Below are 21,494 nucleotides of genomic sequence, written 5' to 3'. Positions count from 1 at the left end.
CAAGTGAAGAACTCACGGACATGTCTGCTAGCAATGGGGTCCCGGCGGCAACTGCCGTACCGGTCCTCATTTATTAACCGTGTGCATGCGTGAGCCGGAACGAGGCTTGCGCATGCGCACATGGTACATTAATACGTAACATGTCTCCTTTTCTTTAAACAAGAAAACATGACATATATAACATAACAACAACTCAATGTGAGTTAACTAACATAGTTCCACTTCTGCTCTAACCGTCAGAGTCCATGACATAGTTTTAAAATCGAACAGGCGGTTGTCGTCCCACTCTGCTCGGATACCTGCTGCTACTCCCTGAGGTTGGCAGTGGTGCTTCAATTGGCGGGCTTTCTCCCCCATGTAGGTTTCCTGGCGGTCGGGCTTCCTCCGGATTGGACTGTTCAGCCACCTCTGGCGGGTCCGCTGCCGGGCTTGCTTCTATTTTTTTGAAGAATGTCCTGTTTCTGGTTATCGTCCCTCGCCCATTGGCTGCCGTCACCATAGAACCCCTCACATGGGTTATCCCGAGGGGTTGTGGTTCGTAGGTGAGAGACATCTTCCCTTCGGGATGTCGATTCCTCACTACTACAGTGTCTCCCACCACAATGTCTTTATCTTGAATCTTTCTCCGTTCGCTCTCTCTCTCATTTCTGTCCTTCCGTTCCTGCCTGACACGTTCATCATCAATCAACCCCGGTGTTCTTCCGTCAACTTCCGGAATCAGCCCTCTCGGACAGTGTTTGAATAGGGCTTCCGCCAGTGGGATGCCTGTGGACGGGTGAGGAGTTGTCCGGTATTCTCGCAGAAACTCAAATAGGTTCCGTCGCAACTCCCTCCCCCATTGATGGAGATGCGAAAAGTCTTGTTTAGGGTTCGCATAAACCTCTCTTCTTCTCCATTGGCCCTGGGCCAGAGTGGTGTCACTGTCCTGTGCTTAGTCCCTCTTTCTTCTAGATACTTCGCAAATTGGTTACCTCGGAATGGTGGGTCATTGTCCGAACAAAGTACTAGCGGGAACCCATGGGTGGCAAATATTTTTCTAGCGCCTTGATGGTGTGGTCGCAGGCCATCGATTCCACTAGTTCCACCTCTGGATATCTTGACCATTGGTCTACAACAGCTAGGAAGTACATGCCTCTTCCTGTCGACCCAAAGTCTGCATGAACAGTACCCCAAGGTTGCTTGCTCCTTTCCATGGACCTGATCGGGGGCGCTCTCTCTGCGGGGCTCGCCGCTTGACATGGGATACACCCATGCACAACTGCGTCCACTCTGTTCTCCAGATCAGGAAACCATACTTTAGGCCTTAAGCGAGCTTTTGTTTTTGCCGCCCCTTGGTGTCCTGTCTGTGCTAGCAACAGCACTCTGGTCACCAGTGACCTCGGGATTACAATTTGTTGGCCCCATAGGATGAGGCCATCCTCAGACATTGACAGCTCATGTCTGACTTTCCATAGTGCTTGCATGTCTCTTTGAGCCTCATCATCCCGCCTGGAATTGTGAGCCAGCACATCTTTCAATTCCCCTCTTCCAATGGCTGCCCTCATGATCCGGAACACTTCGCCATTGTTCGACGATGATATCCTGACGTGCTAGTGCTATTGGCATGGCAGCCTCCACTACGTTGTGTATCATTTCCAGGCTCTCCACCACCTCTACTTGGTCAAGCGCACGACTTGTTATGGGGTGGCGTGGCAGATAGTCTGCAGGATTACGAGTGCCAGTCCTGTACTGTAGCTTCACCCCGTACTCGGTCAGTGATAACATCCATCGTTCTATGCGCAGGGGTGGTTTCAACGAGGCACCAGCCATGATGGGTATGAGGGGTTTGTGGTCAGTGATGACCACCACTGGTTTTCCTATAATGAAATGTCGGCAACCCCACAATATTGCCAGGGCTTCTCTCTCAATTTGAGAGTACCTCTTTTCATTTTCGGAGAGGGCCTTACTGGCGTAAGCAATTGGGCACATGTTTCCTTGCGCATTGGCTTGTTATAGTACAACACCCAAACCTACAGGGCTGGCATCAACCACAATTTCGGACTCCCTCCCTTGGTCGAAGTATGCCATGGTTTCCTGGTCCGAAAATGCCGACTTGATGTCTTGAAATGCCTTTTGTTCCTTCTCCGTCCATGTCCACGCCACATCTTTTTTTGTTAGCACCCTTAAAGTTTCCGACAGCGATGACAGGCCCCTGATGAATCTGCCGCAATAATTTACCATTCCCATGAAACTTCGGATTTCTGCCGGCAATTCTGGGGCGGCTGCTTCACGAATGTCACAGACCTTTTCGGGATCAGGAGGAATTCCCCGGCATGGAAGACGAAGCCAAAAAACTTGATGCAGTCTTTGAAGAATTCACACTTAGTTTTGTGAAGTGTGAGACCTAGGGTGTTCATCCTCTCCAGCGTTTGCTCCAGCCGTTTCATGTGGTCAGCCTCTGATGCTACGAAAATCCGGATGTCATCGCTCATGTTGATGACTCCTTTCAGTCCAGCGAGTGCTCCCCTGATAGTGTTTTGGAACACCTCAGCCGCTGATGATATTCCAAAGCTCAGTCTCTTGAAGTGGTACAACCCTTCATGTGTGGTGACGGTTGTAATATATCGAGACTCTGGATGCAGTTCTAATTGGTGGTATCCAGACCGTAAGTCCAATTTCGAGAAAACTTTGGCACCCTGCAATTCACTGAGGATATCATCTAGCGTCGGCGTGAGGTGTCGTTCCCTTTTTATGGCGGCATTGGGTAGGCGCATGTCGACGCAAATGCACACTGCTCCAGGCTGCTTAGGTTTTGGAGCCACCAAAATCAGGGATACCCATGGTGTAGGGCCTTAATGTTTGGAGTTCCTTTTCCACTTGGGGCCCTTAAGTGAAATGGTATTCTGCGATGTTTAAGAGCAGTGGGTCTCACTGTTTCATCGATGTGAAGTCGCATTGGTTCTGCTTTCAGTTTACCCACGGCGTGGAACAAATTTTCGTATCTTTCTAGGAGCCGTTCCACATCAGATTGGTACACCGACATGGTGAAATGTACAATATTTAGAGCCTCTGACGCAGCGCAACTCAGCAGAGAGTGGGGGACTTAAGTCGGTCACAAGGAATCTGGCCTTGATTGCATTGCATCCATGGGTAACCAGTGCCACAAAGACTCCTTGTATTGGTAACAGTGTGCTGGCACCAAATGTGTAGATTTCCGCTCTGGAGGTTTCAAGCGCAGGCGGGCCAGGGAGGACTTCATAATGTTCTGTTGCTAAGACGCATACCGATACCCCAGTATCGATCAAAACTGGCGTCGGGGTGCCACCAATATCTACTTTGCATGTGGGTTGCCTCCTCTTCTTCGCTCCCGTGGCTATGTTGGAGATAAAGAATACCACCTCTTCGTCTTCTTCCTCCTCCGCTATGTCAAGCTCTTGTATGCCTTGTTCCACAGCTGCTACATTCCTGGGCCTTCTGAATGTTCCACCGCTCACTCTTGCAGGACCGCTTGAGGTTGCTACCGGCATTGCTGCCCTGCACATCCTGGCATAATGTCCCTGTGTGCTGCACTTGCCACACACTCTCGTCTTCGCAGGGCACTCTCCCACATGTGGCAGATCATACCCACAGTATTAGCATGAAAGCGGAGTGCTGTGGGCACAGGGACTGTCAGTTTGCTTTTGGCTCCACCGTGGCTTGGTCGAGGTGTTTCTTCCCAGTGCAAAAGCGTCTTCACTTTTGCTTGGGCGAACAGCTGCATCCATCTTTGCTCCTCTGCTTTCTGCAGGTTCATAGGCACGACCAGTGTCCAAAATTTGTGTTAAAGTCAGTCCTGGCTCTCGAAGAACCTGCCTCCTCAATTTTCCCGAGCTGCACCAGTGAACTATCTGGTTTCTCACCATGCCCTCCTCGTTTTCCCATCTGCATGTGCTTGCCAGTCTACGCAGCCTTCCGCAGAATTGATCGAGGGATTAATCATCATGTTGCTTTTCACTAGACATTATGAATCTGTTGTAGTCCATGTTCGCCATGGGAATGAAGTGGTTTTGTAGAGCCGATTTAACTGCAGTATAGGTAGTCACTTGGAGGTTTAATGATTAAAAAATGCTGTGCACTTCTGTCCCAGCAGAATATAACAGGGTTGCTACTTTTGCATCATCGTCATTTTCCCCAGTAGCTCTGAAAAACTTTTCAAGTTTCTTGACCCACTGTAACCATTTAGGCCCAAGCTTGGATGGAGGTCCAGAAGTGTCAAATTCTGGCATCGGCGCCAGCGTGCCTTGCTCCCGGCGTGTTGTCTGTGCTGGGGCAATGGCTGCTCCATCCTGGTCACTCATCTCTGCAGGTCGCACAGGCACCCCACTGTATGGTGTGAGGCCGCAAACCTGGGAAGTGTAGACAAAGTTGGTGCTACGGCGCTCTCCTGTGCCCCTGATTAGCCTTTGTACTGCTGCAGGTGTCTCAATGTGCACTGACCTTATTGATAGAGCTTTAATTGTTGTCAGAGCTTGTCTTGTGCTCCCACAGCCTCCTGGATCAACTTGTACCTGACCGTGGGCACACACCTTCACTGATGTGAGATCACGGCTTCCCAGTGTAGGAAAACCGTGAAAGTTCCAAAAATTGAATTTAAATCACGCTGACAGCGCACAAGCACCCTTTCAGGCCGCAACAGTCACGCGTGAACTTTGAAGATGGCCACCAGTTGCCGCGTCGGGTTCGGAGCTACGCAGTATGAGGAGATGCCGCTTCCACCGTGTAACACGTGGAACAGCTCTCGCACACCTCTGCAGCGCTTACTTCCTCGTCGCCAAATGTTGTAGCTGAATAATGCCCCAGGCCGCCCCACACAGCACGCACGCACACCAAGTGAAGAACTCACGGACACGTCTGCTGGCAATGGGGTCCTGACGGCAACTGCCGTACCGGTCCTCGTTTATTAACCGTGCGCACGCGTGAGCCAGAACGAGGCTTGCGCATGCGCACATGCTACATTAATACGTAACAATTAGGACATTTTTTTAAAAAATTTTTAATAATTTTTATTGGCATTTCTTTAAACATGAACATCGGGACTCAACATTGTCCCATAGCCCCCCTCCCTCCCCGCCGGATTTAACGTCTTTGCACTATCATAGAAATGGGAGGGCAAATGCACAAGACAGTGGCATATTTTGGACGATATGTTGATGACCCTAGCAGATCCAAGCAAGACGCTCCCCCTCCTCATTCAGCAGATAGACGACTATGGAACAATATTGGGGCTTAAAATAAATAAGTAGAAATCGTCGGTAATGGCCCTGGCTGGAGACAAAGTTGGAATATACAAGACAACAAAAGACCTACAACTACAATCGGCTGAAGATGGAGTGAGATACCTTGGAGTAACTCTGACACCTCAGATAAAAAACCTCTACATGGGGAACTATACCAAACTCATAGAAGACGTAAAAAGAGATTTAAACAGATGGAATCCGCTGACAATCTCATGGTGGGGCAGGATAATGGTCATCAAGATGACGATTTTACCCAGATTGCTGTATCACTTCCAAGCACTCCCCATCCGGATTCCGACAACTTTCTTTAAGACATTTTCCAAAATTCTCACAAAATACATATGGCAAAACAAAACACCAAGATTGTCGCAACAGGCGCTAAGAGCATATAAATCAGATGGAGGCATGGCACTCCCCCACTTTAGGAAGTACCACGAGGCGGCTCAACTGTGGGTCCTAAACGAATGGATCTCGGACACATCAGAAAAATGGTGGGCAGCACAGGATAGAGCCATCGCAAGATCAAACCTGCGTCACCTCCTATGGAGGAAACCCGAGCATAGACACCAAAACATCAAACTAAGTGAAGTCATGAATACCACCATGGAAATATGCGACAGAGCAACAATTAGGACATTTTAACATATAGGCTTTGCCTCTTTTATGAACGTCCATCTTTTTTGAAAGACGCGTGCATACTTACAGATTCAGCAACTTCTCTTGACTTGCAGTACACGCACTATGAGAGGCAGAACCACGTGCATTTGAATATCGATTTTTACATGCGCTCCATATGCGCTTTAGAAACGGGTAAGATCAGACCTCCACCGGTTTCTCAAACTATTATTTACAGTGGATGCTAACGCGGCACATTCCTCATCGTGTATTCTTTCCATGCTCCTTAGACCTAGCCCAAGTGTGATTCATCCAGACTCCCACTGCAACAGTGTTACTATGACTTTTACAGCTGGAAATGGAACTTCGGTTTCCCTCACTTTTTTAATCTAATATGTACGCTAACAGACTTCTTTAAAAACCTAGCCAATACAGCTACGCTATGCACATAAACTGGATTGGTTTTCTTGACCATATTCCGTTATGTCTTACAGATTAAATTGGTAATGAGACATCCTTGATTTCTACTCATTCGGTCGCCCATCCATTCAACTGATTTACAACCTTTGTATGTTCAGAACCACAGAGGTAGTCACTTTTTCTGTTCTTGAATTATTAGCAGGTGCAATCATTGTTAGCTTTTTTCACATCACAAAGTTGCTAACTTAATGATAGACCACAAAATTGTCTGAATTAATTATCGGTCCAAGAGACTGACTTTTTAACAACATCTTTTGAAAATACGACATCATTGAATGGGACATGTTATGTGTTTTCTGCATTTATTCAATGTATCCATCTATTTGACCTAGAAAATGGCTTGGTGCCCAACTTGAGACACACTATCAACCAGAGGCGTAGCCAGGATGGTCTAGCAAATGGTGCCTTAAGCTAATGTAAGTTGGGCCCACTGCATTGACAAAAAGATCTGTAAATGCCTACACAGTGCTGCTGAGTGGGCATTTACAGATTTCAGGTGGGCATTGCCCCTCACGCCCTACCCCGTCTACACCTCTGCTATCAACTATGCAACACAGAGACTGAATTAACATAGTCTTACACTATTGTTTCATTTGCATTGTAGATAAAATTGGAGATGAAGACTGAACATTTTTGAATGAACTCTTGATTGTTTTTGATTCTGATGAAGGGAAAATAACTACCGAAACGTTGAGCTCTTTTCATGTATTCTTTGGAAATTGTTTGTGTAAAACACATTGTGTACAACTCAAGTTTGATTTTAACTTAACATTTGTGAATCTATTGGATGAACCTTTCTACTGAAAATATTCCATCTTTTGGATGACTGAACTTGGAACGCAAAGTCCAAAATCTTGACTGGTCACTTACCACCATAGAGGGTGTGCAGGGGACGGGAGTGTCCATCAATTGAGAACATTTTATATTTTGCAAGTAGGTTGGCGACTTTTGGTGTCGGAGCCGCTTTTTCTGCCCTGCACCCTTGACTGTTCATTAGCCATAGTGGAATAAGGTGTGCGTCCCCTACATTTTCTTTGCTCATTGTACGAGAGGACAGTATCTCCGGGAAATGGGAGAAGGGGGAAGCCATGACCGCATGCTGATTCACACTTAATGTCATACATCAAAACCTCTTTGATTACTGCAGACTGAGAGCTTAATTCATCAAGTTGGCTCCTTTTTCTGATTAAACGCCTGTTGGTGCCCAGTCTTCTGCCCTTTATTGCTCCATTGTAAGAGAAGAAGTTTCTCATTGGTTAATTTTTAGTTTTGGTTTCCAAGCAGGGGTGCTGAAGGGGGTTATATTCTTAGCGACGCAATCTGCGTTTAACAGGTGGTGCTGTAACATGCAGGCGCCATTGCTGAAGACACACTTTGGTTCTGCAAAGAACATGCCCCGCTGCAGTGAAGCCATTAACGCTCAGCAGACTGCCTAGACATAACACTGGTAGACAGACCCACGTTTGTTGTTACTGCTTGATAGAGCTAGCTGACAGAGATCCCAAGAGTGAGTGTTTTAGGTGGAAGTAGATAGTGGGTGTGGGAATGGCTTTAAGCGATGAGCATGGCCATGGGCAGTCATTTGTGGGTAAATAACCAAACAACGAACACAGGATATGTGCTTCTTCTCACATGTCATATCTCTGCAACGTGTACCACAGTACAATCGTTTTGGCTTATTTGTGGCGCATTAGCACCACCTATAAGCCAAAGCTATTTATTGTATTGGAGAACAGATTAGAGGGGGATGGGATGTGAGGGGGGCACACAGCAGATGGATGTTGTTTGGTTATTTACCCACCCATTGACTGAATACTAATACCTATGGCCATTCCACCATTACCTGGCCTTGCTCGCCCAAAACACACCCTCCCGGGGTCTCATTGGTAGGCCTTGACAGATTGTAGGTAGTGTTCTGAGTTTTAATGGCTTACTTGCATCTGCAAATGAGCTCCTGGTGTTACCAAAAAAGTCTGAACCAAGTGGATCTTTAGCCACCTGGTGGCTACATACTGCATGATAGTAAGGTGAAATACCTCTTACAAACTCCTGCAATTAGTTACTGCCACCCAGAAAATTGTACAACCCTACCATGTTACAAAAAAAGTTGTCATCCTTAATGGTAACTGCAATTACTGCCTGCAAAAATTGGGTGAAATGGTGTTAATAGCATGTTCTGCCGCTTTGACTGTGACAACTTAAGCGCTACTGATTTTTAATCAAACAGTCGTATCTCTTGTTGGGAAACCTGCCTGGAAAAATGCATTTAGCCAGAGAATTAATAATAAAGGTTCCAGGAAACGCCTTGATGACTTATCGATTGCTCTTATGAGACAATCACTTAGACGGTGGGTACTTCATTGGAAGTGAGGATATCCAGAGCCTGCTGGTAATAAGTCCTTCGCCCAATATATAGGCAGAAAGACATTGCACCTCTCTGCAAACAATGGATTTGAGGCGAAGGCTGGGTTGGGAAACGATCTGTTTGGTGAGGATCTCATTTTGATTGGCCTGGAAAATCTGGATGACCTCTGTCCCGCATGCCAACACAATTTGCGCTATACCTTCTAGGCGCATTATAAATAACCAATGAATTTTAAAAAATATGGGTGCGTCAGAGAGGCTTGGATGCCTGCAGATTATGTCTGCCCTTTTGTGTACGAAAAAAAGGCAGATGGAATCCATAGGGATTTGTGGCAATGGCAGCTACCATGTTTCACGCTGCGATCCTAGAAGTCTGTCCACATGGAGCAGATTTTGGTATGAAAACTTGGAATTAACCCGGCTTCTTGTGCCAACATATCTTCTCCCGTAATCGCGTCTTTTGAAAAGTGTGCTCTTTGTGCACTTGGTTGAAATCGACCAATTACCTATATATACATATGTGTATGTGAGAGCAGGGACGGATCGAGCGGTATGGGGGGACCCCCCATTAAAAAAAAAGTGGTTTGATACATTTTAACAAAAAGTGCACGAACAAAGTGCCCACGTTTTAAAAGGAGTCTATGAAAACACATAGAACCATCTTCTCGATAAGGATAATGATGAGAATCCTTCGTAATGGACCTCAGGGTTGGAGGCAGGCCTGCTCCGTTCCGATTCGTCACCTTTGGCAAAATAAGGTAGTTCGACATTTCCTGAGAGCAATGGCTCTGCACCGGTCTCGCTTGCATCTGCATCTTCCGGATGAGGCAGCGGCTGCAAGTGCTCCCTGGCATGAGTGTATCCTCGCTTAAGACCTTTTCAAGACAGTAAGACGGCCAAGAGAGCGCAAACTTGCTCAGAATAAGTCACTCGTCAAAGGCGAAATTCTAATTTTTACATTTAAAACACGTAATATTGAAAACCTATGGTCCGTAAAACCACTGAAGAAAAAGATGGTCAAAAAACCTTTGCTAAAATTGGGCATGCTGAGGGATCTATGAATATATGAACCCCATAGTCGATCTAGGGAAAACCTACTACCGCTAGTCCGTGTGTTTAAAATTGAGAAATTCCCATGTGCTGCCATGGCTCATTAAAAGTCGGAGGCTTCCCTATGTGCATAAAGAAGGGCCATTCTCTGAAGATATCTGAAAGTATGGTTCCTCTGGCACAGTGAAATCTGCTCCATTTGCACTAATAACAATATGGTTGGACAAATCTAAAAAACGGGGTGCTCTGGGAGCAGCTGAACAAGCTGAAAAGCTGATTGTTCTTCTAAAAATAATCATCTTGTGTGGAGGATCAGAAGGATGACGTGGACGCTGCTAAGACCTTTTTACCATATAGTTAATTCAAAGTAAACTAAGGCCTTTCTTTCCCTAAGTCTATGGGGTGCTCCCTACCTATTTTATTAACTAAGGTGCTTGTCCGTCAGAGTGAATGTCCAAAACAAGTCCGTCTACTGTCCAAATCTAACCTATCTGACCTACCACTAGTAAAAATAACTAAGACTAGGAGAATGACGCCCTTCTCCTGGGTGCTCTGTTCTGTTACAGGGGTTTCCTTGATTATATTATTGCCCTCAATAGATCATACATAAATAGTCTCTGTTTATCCTCTGGACTAAGTTCTGCCGTTCTTTTAGGGTACTGGGCGCTTCCTTGCCCTCTTTCTTGGAGATTATTTCACTTCTGCTCCAGTTCCTTCTCTCTCCCCTGTACGACTCCAGACCCTCTGTTATATAGTTCGCGTCTCTGAAATTTTGGTTGCCCAATTATATTTCGCCTCTTCCTGTGGCACTCTTTCATGTATGATATTTATTTTCCTGACCTCACAGGCCCTGACTCCACAAATGTCTCTCTTTGGGTTCTCTTCTTTGTTATCTTCGGGATATAGGTTGACATTTCCCTTGTCCCAAGGCAATACGATTCCAACTCTATTTCTTTCCCACTCTGTTGTTGTTGTGTTTCTTTTTATCTCATTAATATAGTCTTGATTCATCTGCTTATTTCCAATAAATCTCCCATTAGTACTCGGCCGAATTTCGTTCCACTCATACTGAGTCGTTCCACTCATACTGAGTCGTTCCACTTATACTGAGTTCCATTTAACTTTCCGGTATTTCCGTTCCGTGTATTACCTTCTGTCTTTAGGGGTAAAGTTGCTGGTACCTGTAGGACTCTGGACTCTCTGTCGGCTTCTTGGCAGCTCTGCGGTTCACTTTCCGCAACATCTGGTTCATATGCTTCCCACGCTTACCTTGTAGATAGAGCTGTGGCCGGGACTCAATTCGGGAGCTGCTTCCTACCGCTGCTGGTGTGGGTGTCGTTGTGCGTGGGCGGTTGCCTGCCATGATTGCTGTGTGGTCATGCTACCACCGGACACTCGATTTTCATCTTGTTTGGATTTCCTCCATTCTCGCACACCAGTCACCCTTCGCTTCTCGTTCAGCGCTGGAGCTGCTCTGGCTTAAGCGGGCTCTGCATTCTGCGACAGCTCCGCCTCCTTCCGCTCTGTCACGTACAAGGACTTCCGATGGAATTCTTGGGTTTCCGCCCTCTCTCGGCATTCCGTCTCCTGTTGCTGGTTCTTTGGTTTGTTGTCACTTTTCAGTTCCCTCTGCACAGTTCATTGGAGGCTCTGATTCAAAGGCATATCCTCAGTTTCTTGTTATTGATGATATAGGTTCACTTTATCTTCATGTAACTGATGGATAACGTTCTGGTGTATTAGATAAGTCCATGTAAGCCATCACTTGGAGGGCATTGGGGAGTTCCTCGCGGGAGCCCTTGTATCCAAAAGAGAAGTCTCTCCCGGTGAGGTCTCACTTGCCTCGACAACTAGGGAGGGTGTTGCGAAACAGGCTCACCTCCATAGCCTCACAGGCTCCCCCTTGGGGATAAGGGACGAATTCCCCCAATTCGTCAAACTTGTAATGTTACTCTTCTAATCTCACTTGAGTTGTGTACCCTATTTTTATACAAAAATAAATATCGGCCTTTCTGCACATAAATGATTTCTGTAGCTTTGGGACAGAATACATTTGTGAATACATCCTATTTAGGACCCCCTGAAATGTGCAAGTTTACATCTATGCAAGACTTTGCTGTTTTATTCAACTATTTAATGCATATATATTCCAATATATCAAGGTCACAAAGCATAGAAGTGCAAGGTGTGGAGTGGGGGTAATGACGCATGCGCTAAATACTGTATGGTTAGGAGGCGAAAAACCTACAAATGTCTCCGATTTTTACCTCCAACAAAACAAATTCTAAAAGTCTCTATGTAATAGAAAAAGACCAAGCATTCTTTCGGGGGTACTGTGGAGGCTCTTTTTGTTTACTTCACTTTGGCATGCGGTAAAATTTGAAAGCAGGATTTCTTTTTAAAGTCATACTTACCTTAATGAGAGTTGTTATACAATTATTGATGTTTTACTGTTACAGGTACAATGTCACCAGAGCCCAGCCTGTAGAGGCGATGCATCTAGCTGTGGTCGCCTGTGGAGAACGTCTGGAGGAGACTGTTACAATGTTAAAGTCAGCAATTATTTTTAGCACAAAACCTCTGAATTTTCACATCTTCGCAGAGGACCAACTGCACGTCGGTTTTAAAGAAATTGTAAGTACATAATCTAATCGAACACTGCATTTAGTAAACTGTTTTATTAAAGATATTTTTTAAATATGGTAACCCTTCATCTCCTTTGCACCCCCTCCCCCTCTCCCTGCACTTCTCACGCTTGCACGATCTGAATGACATAAGGCCTAGTAAGATCGTTTGTCTTGTCATCCCTCAGTGTTCCCTCCCTTGTCTTTTCACGACTAGAAACACCTGTGTACAGGCGTGTTATAAATGACTTATCACATCATTATGGTAAGATTGCAATCATGCCTGCTGTTAATTATGACATACAAAGAAAAACGGTGAGGGATGGGGAAGAGGAGAGAGAAACTAAATATAGACGTTTGCAGCAGGCCAAGGACACGGCTGACGGCTGTTGTGCGTCGCTTCGCTGGAGCAGCACACGTGAGGTCCTGTGCTTTCACGAGGCCATGCCCCCTCTGGACCAAAAGGCTGTTTGGCGACACGTGGAGTTGGCAATAGCCCGGCCCCTACCTGGGAACCAGGGTTATAAGCAGGGTAAGAAATCGAGGGCAGGGCCCTCATTTGGGGGCGTGGCTTGTGGGATGGGCGTGCTCTAAAAAGTACACAAACTGTAGTAAGGTACACAAACAAATATATAAATGCATGTAAGCATTTATATATTTGTATGCATACCTTACTATGGTTTGTGTAGAATACAAGACACATTTTATAAAAACATAGAAATATGTTACATATTTCTATGTTTATAAAAGATGGCTTAAAAAGTAGACAATTCAAGCCTTCTTTTATAAAGCTTTACCGACGGACAAAGCCTGAGGCGTCTTTGTACGTCGGCAAAGCTTTATAAAAGATGGCTTGAATTGTCTACTTTTTAAGCCATCTTTTATAAACTTCTAAATATGTTTTGGAACCCCCAGGTTCGCCGAAGGTTTAAAGACGCCTCAGCGACCTGGGGAAACAAAGGCACAATAACTTCCTCTGGTGAGTCCTTGGACGAGGGGTCAACAGTGGAAGTTACAGTGACTAGCAGAAGTGCCAGCCAGCCACAGCTTCGCTGTGGCTTTCTGGCATTTCTGTCAGCTTGCCTGACTTAAGGGCGGGTGCATCTCCCGTCGCGGCTGTGGCTCCGGTGGGATAATGTGCCCCGCCAACGTTATGGTGGGACCAGGGGGCTCCGGCTGAGCCCCACTTTTTGGAGACTGCCGGGGCCCGGCCCCGGCTAGCCCTGGCCAACTTAAAGAACTGCTGGGAACCATTAATGGAAGCACACCTATGATAATGAATACATTAAATCACCCGTGGCAGGCATTTTGGTAAGCTTCCCATTGATATAGGACATTGGACGATTTGAGGGAGGACCAGGTTTCTGGAGATCAATCCCCATTTAATTGGACTCAGCCAACCAATTGTTTTATTAAGCTGAGGTCTTGTGGAGGACAGCAGGAAGCTGGACTAAGGTTCCCCCTTTGAGTGTCTGGACACCTTTGAAATCTGTCCAAACAATTACCAACGTTGAAAGGGGGACCCATGAGAGTGAGGGGAGGGAGACGGACTAAGGCTTCCCTCCAAGTAGTCGAGCTTTCCAAGCCTTTACTGTTTTCCTGGGATTGTTATTTCATTGGCTATTCGGTTCTTTGCTGCAGCCACGGTCCCGCCAGGAAGGGCAGAGCCATTTCATCCCTTCTAACAACAGCCTTACATTTGATTTGAAGCTGCGCTTTTATGTATTATCTGCAATTGGGCTAAAGCATTAATTAGTTTGTTTAGGTCGGTGTGGCTGCTCACCATTAAAGATCACATTTATTTCTCCCTTTTAGGCATCTCTTAAATCATTTTACAGTTTGCACGAGTATATGTGATATAATCAGTATCTTCTATCGTAAGGCTCATAATATATATATATTTCGGAGGCTTGTGGAATCTGCTTAGATCACATGCTGTGCATAGGCCGACATCTAGTGGAAGCTGCAGAGTATTACAGTTTGTTTTTCTAAACTCGAAAATGGGCGTCGACACAGGGCGTGCCAGTAATACTATCCCTAGTGTGACGTCCACTGTACCCATGATCCCTCACGCGTGTAGGACCCTCAGATTGTTTTTTTCCGCCATGCTGGTCGGAAGCATTTCGCGGAGTTCCCTGGCCTTAGCCATACTTTTGCTAAATATTGTTATATTTACCCATTTCTCCACCCCAACGTCGAGTCACCGAACTTCCACACTCGACGCCAGCCCGGAGAAGAATTCGACCGTCGACAGCTGCACGACAGATTTGGGCCTCGGAAGGCCTCCGGCCTCGGCCCTGCAAGTAGGGAGAGTGGGGGGTGGACATACTCTACACTCTTTTGGTATATAGGTACATTCTTATATATTCCTACATTTACTAGTCCGCTGCCACAAGGTGTGTATGGAGGGTACCCCTTTCCAATTATGCCCCCAAGTGCAACCGCAAGTACCCTTGGGTCGACGGGCACGGCCACGTGCAATCTCTGCTTGCCGAGGGACCACCCCTAGGCGAACTGCAGAGCGTGTAGTAGGTTTAAACCGAAAACACTTAAGGACCAATCGATCAAGCTTTGGGCCCACCACGCCAGGCGTCAGGAGGCCATGGCAGCAGAGGGCGCCTTCAGCGATGGCAGCGACGCCGTGCTTTCAGACGGTGAGGGCAACATGGCGTCAAGAGACAGCTGAGCGCAAGTCCCCGACCTCGGAAGGTCGTCTGGCAGGGCGGCTATGGGGAAGACCCCCGGCGACACAAACGCTACCCACAGCACTTCCACAAAGCACATGAAGTCCAACCGAGACTCGACGCGCACGTCGAGTTCTCGGGAAGAGGCATATAGAGAACGGTCCGAATCGGTGTCCTCGGGCGTTCTCGATCTAGATCGCCGCATGACTCCAGACAATCATCCACTGTTGAAGTTCGATCGTCTGAAGACGAAGCCGACTTCCATCCCCAGACAGCACTCCAGGAGTCGGCGCCCGCAGACCGCGTAACGGCGGCTCCCGAGTCCCTACCTCCACGTTCTAAAGATAGGGACACTACCCCTGAACCTCGACACCAGGCGTCGGAAGGCTCCGGAGGAGCGAAAAAACTGGGAAAACACTCTTCCACCCACGGGGAGGGGGGAAAACAACAGAGGAAGCAGTCTCAGCCTCCTCACACACCTCAAAAACTTACCACTCAACATAAACAGACAGACAAGTCCCAGTCCTCTGGTATCCCAAGGACAACTGCTAAAACCAGCAAGTCTAGTCAGGATAAGGCGGAGAAAGCCCCAGAAAGGATCATTCCCAGTTCGAGAGAATGGTCTAGTGATGACATAGACAGTGTTATGTCAAGGATGTCTTCAGTGGCAGATTTTTACACAAAAAACCCTGAACACTTTATCTCCTATACTCCCAACGGGTCAGCACCCTCAGGCTCTAAGGATCCAATACCTCCAAGTAAGAAGTCCCGGTTTGAAGCCCCAACACGGTCTTCGGACCCCTTCTATATACAGCTCTACTCCCAATATCAAGGGGATACCTCCTTTTGTGAGGATCCAGATTTGGGCATGTTGGAAGAGCAAACTGGTACGGGCTACTATGGGGATTATGAGGACCAAGAAGAGGAAGAGGAAGACTCTGAGACCTACAGAGTAGATTCCCCGGTAGAGAAAGAACCCCCGATTACCGGCTCCCCTGTCGAAAATCAACCTCTCCTGAATGAAGTTCTGTCCCGAGCGGCAGAACATTTCCACATTGACACACAGGGTGCTCAAGAGGAGAGGGACTTCGCAGAAGAGTTAGTGGGAGAAAGGAGGCCTGTTGCTCAGGCCATCCCTATCCTTAAGTCTATTCAGAGGAGAATAGACCCTTCACTTTTAAATCCTAACCTCACCAGGGCAGTGAACCCCAGGATTGAGAAACTTTTCAGGGCAGCCCAATCAGACCCACTGTATATAAGGGGGCATCTAAAACCGGACTCCCTGGTTGTTACTAACATCCGTAAGAGGGCTGGGACACCCTTGTCATCGTCCGAAGCTCCTCCCGACAAGGAGAGCAAGAACTTGTATGGTTTGGCCAGGAAAGTAGCCTCCACTTCCGCCTACCAGGCAAGGATTGCCAACTCCACCACCCTGTTGGCCAGCTACAAGTGCCATCATTGGGAAGAAGTCGCGGCACTCGTAGACTCCGCCCCAGAACCCTTAAAGAGCCAGTTGGCACGAGTTGCGGCGGAGGGAAGAGCCGTGTCCGGTTGCATTTTAAAAGCAACCTTTGATGCCGCGCTTGGTTACGGCAGCCTAGATTCAAAGCTGAAACCCAAGCATCTTTGTTAGATAAACCGGTGGAGCCGGATCTGTTGTTTGGTAAGGCGGTCGAGGACGCGCTGAAAAATGCCAAGGACGAATATGAGACGCTCAAATCCCTAGGCCAACTAACCAACAAACCCCCTAATCAAAGAGGGAATGGCAATTTTCATCGCCCACGCGGCCAAAATTCCCAGAGAGGATCTAACTATTCCCAGGGGCAGGGTACACCGTGGAACAATAATAACCAACAGTCTACCCAGGGTTACGGCAGGGGTAATAAAAGAGGACGTGGTAAGGGTACAGGCAGTCCCAGTAAAGGAGGCGGCACGCCTCCACCAAAACAGTGACGCTCCGTTCAGGGTCCCTTCTCACGCAACCCCAGTAGGGGGACGCATTTCCAACTTCACCCAAGTTTGGGAAGGGATCACATCAGACAGATGCGTGCTGTCCACAGTATCCTTGTGCCAAAAAAAGATTTGACAATGCGCCCAGTATTGGACTTACGGCCTGCAAAAAAGTATGGCAAGCCCCAAAAATTTTGCATGACTACTCTCCAAGAGGTAATCCCCCCTCCTAAAAAAGGGTGATTACATGGCAACATTGGACATGAAAGATGCCTATTTTCATATTTCCATGTTCCCAGCGCACAAAAAGTACTTGCGCTTCAAGGTGGACAGTCGGCACTACCAGTTCAAGGTACTGCCCTTCGGGATAGCTTTGGCTCCAAGGGTATTAACCAAGGTACTGGCGGTGGCGGCAGCACACCTACGCAGGGAGGCAATCCCGGTGTACCCTTACCTGGACGACTGGCTCATCACGGGGGAGACCCCAGTAATTTGCAGAACAAACATTCAAAGAACAATCGACCTCCTCTTCGAATTGGGCTTCTCAATAAACGAGAAAAAGTCAAGTCTGGTGCCAAGCACTTCCAAACAGTTCCTAGGAGCTATCCTAGACACTCAAGAGGGGTTGACCTTTCCTTCCGAGGAAAGAATTCGGAATATACTGCTGCAAATTCCGCAATATCAGTCCGGTTGCCAGTTAACAGTACGCAAAGCAATGCGGTTGCTGGGCATGATGGCGTCATGTATTTACCTGGTTCCCCACGCGCGCCTCCGCATGCGTCCCATGCAGGAATGGTTGGCGAAACAGTGGTCTCAGGCAAGTGGTCAGTGGGACGATCTAGTGGTCGTTTCGCCAACACTTGTATAAAGCCTAAACTGGTGGACAAGAGAAATCTGTCCAAGGGGAAACCCTTTTACGATCCCGAGATACAGGCGGTAGTCACAACCGATGCATGCCTGACAGGGTGGGGAGCTCACCATCTCCACCACACAGCTCAGGGTCTCTGGTCTCACTCAGTGGCCAAGAATCACATCAACCTGCTAGACCTTCTGGCAGTATTCCGAGCGCTTCAAGCGTTTGAGCCCTACCTGCTAAATCTGTCAGAGCAAGTCCAGATGGACAGCACTACAGCCATGTTTTACCTGAACAAGCAAGGAGGGACTCGTTCGCCAAATCTGTCCAAGCTTGCCCAGAAAATTTGGAAATGGGCACTCAGACGGAACATCTTCCTGTCATCGCAACATGTTCCAGGGGATCTCAATTCTCTAGCGGATGCTCTAAGCAGAGACCCCCTCCCAGAAGAACACGAATGGTGTCTACACAGAAGAGTCGTAGAAGATATCTTCTCTCAGTGGGGCTTCCCCACTGTAGACCTATTCGCCACAAACGAAAGCAGACAATGCCCAGGATTTGCATCCAGGTTCCCCCAACCAGACTCCCAGGGGAACGCCCTGTGGATGAACTGGTCAGGAATGTTTGCGTAAGATTTTCCACTAACTCCTCTCATCAGGAAGGTGGTTAACAAGATGAACAGAGAGTCGATGACGCTCGTCCTGGTTGCTCCCATGTGGGCGAGACAACTGTGGTTCCCACACTTAAGCAGATTAGACGTGTGTGAACCGATCAAACTTCCGGCCTGGTACAACCTACTGTCCCAGCACCAAGGTCAAACAGGGCATCCTCAACCCAACTCAATGAACCTGGCAGCATGGCTCCTGAGGTCATAGAGTTCGGACATCTCAATTTACCACAGAGGTGTATGGACATCCTAAAACACGAGGCACTGCTACTTTGACAAATGGAAGAGATTCGTTATCTGGTGCCGGAATAAACAAATCAACCCAGTTGATTGCACTCCTTCCACTATTGTTACATACATGCTCCACCTGCTGGATGCAGGACTGATTTTTAACTCACTGAAGGTACACCTGGCAGCTCTTTCGGCATACACCACTTCCCATAACAAGGTGTCGTGGTGGAAAGTACCAGTAGTTAAAGCCTTCATGGAAGGAGTAAAGAGACTTCACCCTCCTATTTCTAACCCACCACCCGGATGGGACCTTAACGTGGTGCTATCTAAGCTCATGGGCCCCTCATTCGAGCCCATGCACAAAAGCAGTCTCAAACACCTGACTTACAAAACGGCCTTCTTAGTAGCAATTACATCTATAAGAAGAGTCAGTGAAATTCAGGCTCTGTCAGTGCAAGATCCCTTCTTTACTGTCCATAAAGATAAACTGATTTTACGCACACACCCTAGGTTCTCACCTAAGTTTATTTCAAAATTCCACGTGAACCAGTCCATCGAGCTTCCGGCTTTCTTCCAAGACCCACAAAGCTCGGCTGAGGTGAAACTACACACACTAGATGTGCGTAGGGCGGTCCTCTACTATGTAAACAAGACCAGAACGCTAAGGAAAACATATCAGCTGTTTGTCTCCATAGCTACAGGCAGAGAGGGGGATCGCGTCTCTAAAGGTGCCATCTCTTAAGTGGATTATAAACTGTATCCAGCTGTGTTACTCACTTTCTGAAAAAAACTCTGCCTTTCACGCCTAGGGCCCATTCTACAAGAGGCATTGGGGCCACTCTGGCTTTCATTGCAAATGTACCCCTTGACACCATTTGCAAAGCAGCTACTTGGAGCTCTATTCACATTTTTACTCAGCACTACTGCATTGACACCCATTCCAAGACAGATACCCAAGTGGGACAAGCGGTTCTAAGAGATTTATTTGCTCATGACCCTTCTCACATCCCACCTCCTTCAGGTACTGATCGCTAATCTATGCACAGCATGTGATCTAAGCAGATTCCACAAGCCTCAGAAGGGATACATTACTCACCGTAATCGTATTTCTGATGCTTGTATCTGCTTAGATTCACATGCGACCCACCCTTCCTCCCCTTTGAGAGAAGCCGCATGGAGGCTTGTAGTCTTACCTTTCTTTATATCTCCTTGGATCATCTGTACTCGCGCTTCTCCTCATGCTACCTCATGTCAGAAAAAATACAATCTGAGGGTCCTTCACGCGTGAGGGATCATGGGTACAGTGGACATCACATTAGGGATTGTATTACTGGCACGCCCTGTGTCGACGCCCATTTTCAAGTTTCGAAAAACAAACTGTAATACTCCGCAGCTTCCACTAGATGTCGGCCTATGCACAGCCAAGAACCCAAAAGCTCTGCTGAGGTGAAGCTACACACCTTAGATGTGCGAAGAGCAGTCCTCTACTACGTAGACAAGACCAGGCCGCTAAGAAAGACAGATCAACTGTTCATCTCCGTAGCTACAGGCAGAGAAGGAGATAGCGAATGGATAGTCAAACGTATCCATCTGTGCTACTCCCTTTCAAGTAAAACTCTGCCTTTTACACCAAGGGCCCACTCCACAAGAGGCACCGGGGCTACTCTGGCTTTCATTGCAAAAGTACCCCTTGACACCATTTGCAAAGAAGCTACATGGAGATCTATTTGCACCTTTACTCAACACTACTGCATTGACACTCATTCCAAGACAGATAGTCAAGTGGGACAAGCAGTTCTAAGACATTTGTTCGCTCATGACCCTTCTCACATCCCACCTCCTTCTTCTAACACTGCTCGCTAATCTATGCACAGCATGTGATCTAAGCAGATTCCACAAGCCTCAGAAGAGATACATTACTCACCGTAATCGTATTTCTGATGCTTGTATCTGCTTAGATTCACATGCACCCGCCCTTCCTCCCCTCTGAGAGAAGGCGCATGGATGCTTGTAGTCTTATCTATCTATCTGCTTGGATACTCTGTACTCGCGCTACTCCTCATGCTACCTCATGTCAGGAAAAAATACAATCTGAGGGTCCTACACGCGTGAGGGATCATGGGTACAGTGGACATCACTCTAGGGATAGTATTACTGGCACGCCCTAGCTCGACGCCTATTTTCGAATTTCGAAAAACAAACTGTAATACTCCGCAACTTCCACTAGATGTCGGCCTATGCATAGCATGTGAATCTAAGCAGAAACAAGCATCAGAAATACGATTACGGTGAGTAATGTATCTCATATATGTATTCTATGGTTTTATAACCAGTTTTTAAAAAAAAGCTTCTGTTTGGGTCCTGTCTCGGTAATGCCCCCCAGACACCCATGCGAGGGTTATATTGCTACTCGTATACCAGCACGTTGTACCGGGTTACTAATAGTGGGGGTTTTTTAAGTTGAGAAACGTGTTTGCTGTTTCGCTACTTCAAAAAAAGGCACAAAATATGGTTGCCATGGATCGGGTAGAAGGGAACTACACATTCCATGCCGGCCATTCGCATGTTGGGGACGCGCGGGAACACTAATGTTCCCGGCGCAGGCGAGGGACATGGCAGCGGCAGGTAAGTGTGAAAACGCCTCAAGGTTACTTCTTGTAAAGGTGATCCCTCTTCGGCCCTAATTATTAAAACTTGCCCTCCAGCTCTCCTGTCTGCTAT

The 21,494-nt window shown here is 47.2% G+C and overlaps 1 protein-coding gene across 2 annotated transcripts in view; it reads left to right on the top strand.

The window, feature by feature from the left end:
* GXYLT1 (glucoside xylosyltransferase 1) overlaps window positions 1-21,494 on the top strand; it is a 169,460-nt gene that overhangs the window by 47,025 nt on the left and 100,941 nt on the right. For both annotated transcript variants that reach the window (XM_069627989.1, XM_069627990.1), the window contains one exon: window positions 12,224-12,398. In XM_069627989.1, the coding sequence (XP_069484090.1) occupies window positions 12,224-12,398 (175 nt within the window). The remainder of the gene's footprint in view (window positions 1-12,223; window positions 12,399-21,494) is intronic.

Source organism: Ambystoma mexicanum, chromosome 12 (genome assembly GCF_040938575.1).
Source record: "Ambystoma mexicanum isolate Mex_15411 chromosome 12, UKY_AmexF1_1, whole genome shotgun sequence".
In the NCBI taxonomy this organism is placed as follows: domain Eukaryota; kingdom Metazoa; phylum Chordata; class Amphibia; order Caudata; family Ambystomatidae; genus Ambystoma; species Ambystoma mexicanum.
Note: the sequence above shows the minus strand (reverse complement) of the source record. Positions and strands in the feature narration are given on the sequence as shown.